Source organism: Mustela putorius, unplaced genomic scaffold, assembly GCF_011764305.1.
Source record: "Mustela putorius furo isolate JIRA1106 unplaced genomic scaffold, ASM1176430v1.1 tig00000832_pilon_pilon_pilon, whole genome shotgun sequence".
In the NCBI taxonomy this organism is placed as follows: domain Eukaryota; kingdom Metazoa; phylum Chordata; class Mammalia; order Carnivora; family Mustelidae; genus Mustela; species Mustela putorius.
Genome location: NW_025421491.1, coordinates 2,952,200 through 2,962,310, shown reverse-complemented (window position 1 = coordinate 2,962,310; position 10,111 = coordinate 2,952,200). Strand labels below are relative to the sequence as shown.

General features: G+C 38.6%; 1 protein-coding gene across 1 annotated transcript; it reads left to right on the top strand.

Annotated features, from left to right (window-relative positions):
- Window positions 1-348: 348 nt before the first annotated feature.
- Window positions 349-1,005, top strand: LOC101687715 (keratin-associated protein 13-1-like). Its single transcript, XM_004757551.3, has 2 exons — window positions 349-786; window positions 853-1,005. Exons 1-2 carry the CDS (start codon window positions 400-402, stop codon window positions 1,003-1,005), a joined length of 540 nt encoding a protein of 179 aa, XP_004757608.1. The 5' UTR covers window positions 349-399.
- Window positions 1,006-10,111: the final 9,106 nt, after the last annotated feature.

Genomic DNA, 10,111 nt, shown 5'->3' with positions numbered 1-10,111 from the left:
TTCAATCCCCGCCTTTAGATCTAAGCATTCTCCAGCCAAGATACTAGCAAAGTCACAATGAGTCTCAGCCAAGAAGAGTAGGGGCTTTTCTGGCCCTGATTAGCTGGCATTAATGACATACAGTCATAGCATTTCCGACTTTGGAATAGTTCGTTGGCTTGGTGCTATAACGACGTGATGAATTCTCCTATAAATACGAGATGGGAGGAATCACCTGCAATTACAGAAAATATCACTGAATTACACATATGGAAATGAGAGATTCCACGTGTGGGAAAGGCGACTGTAAAAAATACCACACCCATGGCTGAGAGTATAAAAGTGCCCCAGTCCAGGAGGTGACATTCAACCTCAGAATCTCCTCACTGTCACTCAGCTGAACTCAATTCTCCTGCCAACATGTCCTACAGCTGCTGCTCTGGAAACATCGCCTCCCGCTCCTTTGGGGGGTACATGCGCTACCCAAGCTCTTCCTGCCCCAGCAACCTGGTCTACCGCACTGACTCCTGCTCTCCCAGCACCTGTCAGCTGAGCTCCTCCCCTGCTAGTGGCTGTCAGGAGACCTGCTGTGAGCCCACCAGCTGCCAGACATCTTGTGTGGCGTCCAGACCTTGTCAAACACCCTGCTACAGCCCGAGGACCTCCATGCTCTGCAGTCCTTGCCAGACGACTTGCTCTCGGCCTCTGAGTTTTGGGTCCAGCAGCTGCCGTTCCCTGGGCTATGGATCCAGAAGCTGCTACTCACTGGGTTGTGGATCCCAGGGCTTCAGATCACTGGGTTACAGAGTCTGTGGCTTCCCTACACTGGGCTATGGATCCAGAAGCTGCTACTCACTGGGTTGTGGATCCCAGGGCTTCAGATCGCTGGGTTACGGAGTCTGTGGCTTCCCTTCACTGGGCTATGGATCCAGATTCTGTCGCCCAACTTACTTCACCTCCAGAAGTTGCCAGTCTTCATGTTACAGACCAACCTGTGGATCTGGCTTCTATACCTCAAGTTGTTGAGGGTCCAGACCTTTTGAGCAAAATGTCTAACCTCTAAACAGAGAGTTTATCATCTTCATAATCTTTGGGAAAAATTCTTGTCACCTTTTTTCCAACCACAAAGTGTTGGCCAAAAACTGTCTCTAGAATATACTGAACTAAATGATTAATTTTACTGGATGAATTTATAGAATTAGTTGATTTAATAAAATAAATTGCAAGATCGACTAATGGAATTTATGTTAATAAACATGAACTAATTTTAATGAATTAATGGAATTCTCATTCGTACTTTTTATTCTCAAAAGAGATGAAAACCTAAATGCATATAATGTAATAAACTCTTTCATTCTGGTTTCCAAATATTTTGCTAATTTTATTGTTAGTTTTAATTGGGTAAGTTTTTATTTTCTTTTGTTTCTTTTGGGGGGGTATTCAAGTTAATGTTTACAATGTCTCTGGGAACAACTTTTGAAATCTAATAGATTGATGAATTTGAACTAATTTATTTTGGGCTTTAGACATTTCTTTCTTTAAAAATTTTTTTCTGGTATCCTTTTTGTCACGCATAAGCTTTATAGGAATAACAATCTCAGGAGTAATATAGAGCATGTTCCCTCCAAAGGATGTGGGACCTTGACGTTTGCTGACAAAAGGAAAAATCACATCTGATACCTCTAGATTCCTGGACAGTAGCAATTGACCTGACCAGTTAGTTAGGGACCTAGAAAAGAGAAGATTAGAATATTGATACATAGAAGTCTAGTGGAGAAATATGTGGGTAGACATATGCAGGTGGGCACAAAATGTGAAAATCTGTGTATTTCCTTTTAGTGCCCACCAGAATGTATCCACCTTAGAAGAGGAATGAAACTATCATGTAGACAAAATGACTCTGCTAGTTGATGTGAGCCTACCTTTGTCAGCAGTCTTTACAATGCTGACCAGATGAACAAGTGACCATAGAGGCTATGAATGGGTCCCCCAGCATAAGCTCCTACTTAAAATGCTGATATCATTGCCACCTGTGAATCTCCTTCTTGGCAATGGAGGCTAACAGTAAACTCCCAGTATGACATTAGTCCTCAAGAAGACCAACTAGCTGCTTGGTTGCAAATTGAAAGTGTTTTCCTTCTGCCCTGAAAAATCAGTGTCCATTCTCAAATGGGCAGATACATATTCAGAGTATGAGTTCACTTTTAATGCTTGCCTCAGCAGCACCATTTTCAGGAGTTAATGAATAGTTTGATCTACCAGCATGGGATTGCTCATAGCGTAGAATCCATGCAGGTAATCCACTCCACAGTAGAGAGAGTGTAATTGAGATCCATAGATTTTATCAAAAAACACTCCACCTTGAAGCTTCCTGTCTGTTGGTGAACTGGACTGGCCTACTGACTGCAAAGTCAAACTGTTGACATGGAGGTGATATCCTCAAAAGACTGGGCTCCCAAATCCCCCTACTATTACTTCCAAAGACCCATTCAATAACCCTGAGCTTCCTACTTCTGCAGCTGGAATTTTCAAGGATGGAGGCCCAGTTCCCATAGGCAGATTTCCTAAGGAACACATCAAGGGTCTCATTGAACTAAGCTATGGCTGCTGCCGGTGCACTTCGGGCTTCTTGTACTCAGGGACCAATGGGCCAAAAAAAAAAAAAAAGGATTTGTCATCTATGCAAGAGGAGATGACCCTGATTAGTAGAAAGTAGCAGGGTTACTGTTACACAGTAAGGGAAGGGGGAATATGTGGGAAGCTCAGTTGATCTACTTGGGTGTCTCTTAGAACCTTCCATCCAACTGTGCACATGACTTGTCAAATGCAGTGACTCTAGCAAGAAAAAGATATAGTTATCAGGATTTATACTTCTGAGGAATAAGATTTGGTGAATACCACCAAGAAATCTACCATGGCCACCAGAGGTGGTAACTAAGGGTGATACAAATTTCTAACGAGGTTGAAGGAAGGAGATGGAGAGCACCAGCTGCACCTCCAAGACCAAACGGGGACTGTGTTTCATGCCACTGGCTTTGCTCTTTTCTATTTCCCCTCAGAATAGAGCCCTAACAGAGCCATGGAGAATCTCTCTCCTGACAAGCTGACCCTGAAGATGCAACCAGTGGACTATGACAGGTACAGATCTGCACCGGTACGCACATCACACCACTTCACAAAGGAAATGGCTGTCTGGCTGTGACCAGTGAGGCCAGCTGACAGGCTTTCTCTGTTGGCTTCTTTGAGCTCTGTATCAGCTTTCAGGCCAAGGTCAGCTTTTTCTCATGGCAGCCCCTGGTCAGTAACTGAACAAGGTGGTAGAATGGCTTTTTTCACTCACAGGTGTTACTCTCTTACAAACATTTTGTTCTTCTATCTGTGTCTCAGTGCCTGCTTCCTGGAGAATACAACTATCAAATAGTCTCTTTATTCTTTCTTGGAGTTTATTGTTTCCACCTAAGATTATTTTCCTTCACCCCCCCAAAAAAACTTATTAGTATTTGTCTCAGTGCAAATTTATCTGACATAGTGAACCCATTGGAAATTAGTACTCAGTTATTATATTATTCAAAAGAAAAATAAAATGAAAAAGGGTGATAAAAGAGGGCTATTTTACATATATATTTTGAGAGAGAGAGAAAGAGAGAGAGAAGGAGAGGGTAAGGGGAGGTCCGGAGAAAGAAACAGAGGAAGAATCTTAAGCAGGCTCTACACTCAATGTGGAACTTGACAGGGCACTCAATCTCATGGCCCTGAAATCATGATTTGAGCTGAAATCAAGAGTCGATGCTTAAATGATCAAACCTCCCAGCACCCTTATTTTATACTTTGGTGGAAATTATTGGGAAGGAACTGACTTTGAAAATGCACAAAACTCATTCAGTCTGAACACTGGAAAGGCTGAGTTGTTCTAAGAGGTAGGCCCCAGGTTCTTTCTAAAATTTGGACAATGTGAATGAAAATATGTAAAAATACATTAGTGGTATTTTTTGTTTTAAATGACATTTAAAAAAAGATATTACTTATTTATTTGGCATAGAGAGAGAGAACACAAGCAGAGGGAATAGCAGGCAGAGGAAGAGGGAGAAGGAGCCTCCTGGCTAAGTAGAAAGCCTGATGCTGGGCTCGATCCCATGACCCTGGGATCATGAGCAGAGTCAAAGGCAGATGCTTAATGAACTGAGCCACCTAAGTGCTCCTTAAATGGCATTTAGATGAAAAGATCCATAGGCTAAAAGTAGGTAGAAGAGATACTTGAAATCCCTGTCTCTTCATTACCTTTTTCCAGATTCCCACATTGTCACCATCATCTCTGTTCCCTCTTCATAGGGCCCAAGTCAACTTCTTCTTGTGGCTTCATCTCAGTTCAGCCTTCACTTTTTTTTTTTTTTAGATTTTTATTTATTTGGCAGAGATCACAGGTAGGCAGAGAGGCAGGCAGAGAGAGAGGAGGAAGCAGGCTCCCCGCTGAGCAGAGAGCCTGATGTGGGACTCAATCCCAGGACCCTGGGATTATGACCTGAGCCGAAGGCAGAGGCTTTAACCCACTGAGCCACCCAGGTGCTCTTCAGCCTTCACTTTTAAATGTTTGTCTGGTTCTTTTCTATTTCTAGCCACTTCCCACTATGTGTTATTTTTCTTCCCTCCATTGGATGTGAGAAGTATTATATAATATGTGATAGATGGAAAATAAATTTTGAGAATGTAAATCAATGGTGACAAGTAGAATCAATCATTAGAAGTATCCTTATAAAAAATAAAGCTATGTCATTTATCACTTGACATAGTAGAAAAGTGACAGAAAGAATTCTGGAGCAAAGAAGGAATAGACATACATGGAGTCATAGCCAGGGAGAAATGAAGGGGCTTTCCTAGCTGTAATAGGTTGAGGATTAAGGACAAACAGTTCTGGAATTTCTGAGATAGGAATCATCATTGAAACAATTGTACTCCTAAGTATGATAGGTATGAAGTCAATGCAATGACAGAGAAGGTTAATGAATTACACAAATACAGAAGAAGGTGTGCCAATGGTATGAGAGAACTGCACCTGCACTGTGCTGTACCAACTGATGAGTATATAAAATACCCAGTGCTCAAAATCATCTTAAATCTCAGAATTTTCTCATTGTGACCTATCTGAACTCATATCTTCTGTCAACATATCTCCATATTCCACAGGTGCTGCTGTGGAAACTTATTTTCCCAGTCCTTTCAGGAAGGGGGTTCCTAAGCTACCTACCCAGGCTCCTTCTATGGCTTTTCTTACTCCAACAACTCCAAAAGCACTAATCTTTGCTCTCCCAACACCTGCCAGCTGGGATCCTCTCTCTACAGTGGCTATCAGGAGACCTTCTGTGAGCTGGCCAGCTGCCCAGCATTCTGTGTGGTGTCTAGCCTCTGCTCAGGCAGGGTCTTGATACTACCCAAGGATCTCCATGATCTGCAGTCCCTACCAATTAGTTTATATCATATCTATCGGTCCAGCAGTGTCTTTTCTCCAGGTTATGGATCTAGTAGATGCTACTCACTAGGCTGGTTTCAGACCCTTAGGTTATGGAGCCTGTGGTTTCTCTTTCCTAAGCTATGGATCTGGTTTCTGCCACCCAGTTGACTTTGTTACTGGTAGCTTCCAGTCATCTTGTTGCCAACCTAACTATGTGTCTGGTTCCTGCTAATCACTTGTTGAATTCTGGTACATTTATGTAAAGTCATCAAAGTGTCTGCCCAGATGTCCATTATGCTCCTTATTTCCAGTGGCCACTATCTTAGTCTTTAATCACCAGTTCCTTACCCAATTTCTTTCTATCAAGCATAGTCTAACAGGCTGATTATAGCATCCTTTTAAGTATCGTATCAGCATTATGGATAAAGTTCAAGCTAATTTATTTTCTGCCCCAAAAGGATAAAAAGTTCAATCATTATAATCCAATAAACTAATTTATTATGTATTGAAATATTTTTATGTTATTATTTAAACATTATCAAAGAGTCTGTGTTAAGTTTGATTTGATAGGTTTAATAAAAGCTCAATATGCATCTCAGTAAATTTTGGAAGTCTAAAAACTTGTGAATTTGATCTAATTTCTTTGGGTTATGGATATTTTTCTCATTCAAACTACAGCTATTGGACATCCATATTTTTTAGTAGAATCTTGTGAATGAAGGTCTTAGGATATATTTTGAGTACTTCACCGATCATGGGTTTTATCTATGTGGAAAGAGGGAATGTGACTATGAAGTTGACAGATTCTTCAGGAATTTCATAAACAAGAATATCATTCAGGTTTGCAAGTTAATATAATAAATGAGAGAAAAACTAAATGTCAGTCATATATGACTAAATGTCATATATGAGCCTTATATGAATTCTAATGAGTTTACCCAAATCTAATTAAAAATGACCAGACTCAAATATCCATTGTTGAATAGCCAACATAATTTGCTTTTTCTATATGTATGGAAAGATATTCTTTGTGGGAAGAATGTGTGTGATTCCTTGTCAATGCTTTGTTAAAACCCAAGCTAAATATAGATAAAAACAAACAGCACTTTATAGCAGTGGACTTAACTATTTCATTTGGATCTCACTGTAAAGCTGGGACACTATATCTTTACTCTTTTGGTGGTATTCTTAGCTTCTGCAGGCCAAATACCTAAAGAAACCCATCTGAGAGTAAGATGAACAACAGGTTACTAAAGAATAAAATTACATAAGATGTTATCCCTAAATAGTGCTATAATTAAGGCTCAAAGAATATCCTACCCATTACTTCCTTGGACCCTCAAATAGATCTATGACAAAGACTATACTTAAAATTCAGGTTATTTTCTATTTATTTGTTTTATTTATTCATACACTTGAGAGGGGCAGAGGAAGAGGAAGAGAGAGACTCTTAAGCAGGATCCATGTCCAGCCGAGAGCCCACTGCAGGGCTGATCTCACAACTCTGAGATCATATCCTGAGCTGAAATCAAGAGTCAGACACTTCATCACCTGGGCCACCCAGCCACCCCCAGGTTATTTTAGATAGAAAGAAATGAACACAAAACAGATCAGAGTCTTCCTTAGCCATGACAACCAAAAATGGTCTCTCCAGATGTTGCAAACTATTCCCTGGGGGAATAGAAAGCACAAATACTCTTGGTTGAGAGCGATTTGTCTAAACTAATGCATGGAGAGAAATGGAGGTAAAAAATAGCAAAAGGAAATTATTAAAAAATAGACTATAGTAAAAAGATTTACCATACTTGGTTTTGGAGTTCTAAAACAGAAAAGAGGGAGAAGTGGGGAGAAAATATATTGGGGAGAATTTTTAAATTTTCCCAAAGTCAATTAAAGCAGCAAAGTAAAAGTTAAAGACAGAATAGCACACCTACACACTAGTAAATCTAATGAACACCAATGACAGAAACATTTCTCAGAAACCTGAGAGAGAAAGATGATTTTTTTAAAAAAGATAAAAGTGACAATAAGACTAAAATACAAATTACTTACAAAGATAATTGAATGAAATATTCAAAATTCTGAAAAAAACACAGATGCCATCCTAAAAGACTATACTCAATAAATATGTGCTTTAAAATTGAAGATAACTTCAGACAACAAAAAATTGAGAGAACATCTCAGCAGCAGAATGACACTAAAATATGTACTTAAAGTTGTTTGTTAGTAAGAAGGAAAATGTCTTTACCCATCAATAGGAAAAAGTCTGAAATTCAGATATGAGCTGACTTCTCCTCTCATTCTTAAGACTGTTACACCTTCTTGGTCATGGTATGGCTTCAGTGGACATATTTACTATTTTCTGGGATACAATAACCCCTATATGTGGGCAAATATACAAGTGACCCCTGTATGGACAAATATAATAGAAACACTTTTTAGATAACAAATAGACCACACATGATCTGGTAACGTCAATCTTAATATTCCAAAGTCATTGTTTTTAAGTACCTGGCTACTTGGTAAGATGATCGATCAAAGTTGAAACCTCTGGATGACCAGAAACAAGCTGAACAGCAACTCTCATAAAACAGTTAGATGGTTGGCGAAAGTAGGATCTAAAATAGATAATGGAAATCTGTTATTTCCTCAAACCACAAATCTGAAAGAATTAGGTAGAAAACAGAGATGGGACTCATACATATTTTGAAGCCATTAGCTCCACAACTCAGAGCCAGCATTTTGATATAAAATCTCTCTATATATGTATATATATACATATTTGAGAGAGAGAGAGAGAACCCACAAGTGAGGGACAGGGGCAGAGGGAAAAGAAGAGAGAGAATCTTAAGCAGGCTTCACTCTCTGAGGAGCTCAACGCAGGGCTTGATCTTGCAACTCTGAGGTCAGGACCTGAGCCAAAATAAAAAGTTGGATGCTTAACCAACTGAGCACTCCCCCACCATCCCTCTTTATTGGTTAATCTTAAAAGTGGGTTATTATGGTTCTTCTATCTGTACCTCAATCTGGCATTCCAAGTCTTTGCATTGGGCCTCTTAGTCCTTTCATGTTTTATATATATTCATATGTATATATGTGTATATATATGTATACGTATGCATGTATGTGTATATATATGTGAGTTTATATTGCCAATGTTTATATATACCAATGTATAACTTTCTTATTATTTGATCTTTTAATAACTTTTGCTTTCTTATTCTGCTTTTTTAATATTAGTTTAAAAACCTTAATATTCTCTTTTCCCCCATTTAAGGGTAATACTTTCATTGTTTTACTGATTTTAGAATTTCTTAGGAATCTCAATGTACTTTCTTGATTTATTTCTGCTTAATATAAACTATTACTTTACAATTTCCTCAATAATGCTAAAACCTTAAAGTGCCTTATATCAAATCCCTCTCTTTTTAAGCATTATTTCTTTGTGCATTTCAAGTACATATATTTTAAAACCAAAAATTATTTCAGTTATTGTTTTATAAATTTTTATTCAAATGTGATTTATATTTACCCACACATCTACTTTATATTTCTTCCTGCATTTCCATATTTCTCTCTGAGAATGTTCTGTTTGTACCTAAAGAAAGCCTTATGGTATTTAGTTTAGAGAGCTCATTAGAAGTAGGCATTCAGGTATCCTGCTCCAGAGTACTAATCTCAAGGAGGTGATATAAGGAAGAAAGAAGATACTTGACAATAAGAAAAATGTGAGAGAAAACTTGATGGGATTGCAGTGTCCACCTAAAGCTATTCTAGAAGACCAAGATGTCTAGATGATTATAAAGACAGATAGTAAAAAGGTATAGTGTTTAAAAATTCATAAATTTCACCAATTTGGAACTGTTTTGATCTGAATAACATTTAAATTAAACAAATTAGAAGTTTAAAATAAGGTAGAGGAGAAACCTGAATGTCTCACTCTGTCCTCTGTCACTTACTTCTTCCTCTCCCCTCAATTGATAAACATTCTCTGAGGGACTCCAACTTGTCAAACTGGTCTCTATTTTAAACTCTGTCAATGCACTGTTCTTGCATTTTTGTTTCCAAATATTTGTCCAGAGTTCCTTCTGTTCCTAGTCTTTCTCCATTCAGTTCTTAACATCATTGGGCCTTTTGCATAGAGTATGAGATACTCTGCATTAGTAGTTACTAGTTAGAAAATAAGTTTGGGATAAAAATTCATGGTCACAAATAGTTTTCAATCTTTCAGAGGCTTTTGGGCAAGGTTGAAGCTATGCCCGTAACCAAATGAAAGAAAGAAAGAAAGAAAAAGAAAGATGATGTCATTTTCATCTCCACCCTTAGAAGGAACTCACACCCCAGCAGAGCTTGGATCAAATACATGTACCGCATACACCAGGAAGAAAAGGAGGAACATTCCTGGCCAAGTTGACATGTCATTAATGTAAAAAGGTCATAGCATTTCTGAGGTAAGAATAGTTCATTGGCTTTGTTGTTATAACGAAATTTATTATAGCCCTCGTAAATGTAATAGGTAGGAAACTATGCAGCTGCAATTACAGAAATGATGATTGAGTTAATACTATGCAAGTGAAGAGTACAAATATAAGGATGAAGCTTTCATCACTTTCGACACCTGTGGTCGAGAGTATGTAAGCGCCACCGTCTAGGAAGTAGAATACACCTCAGACTATTGTCTGTGAA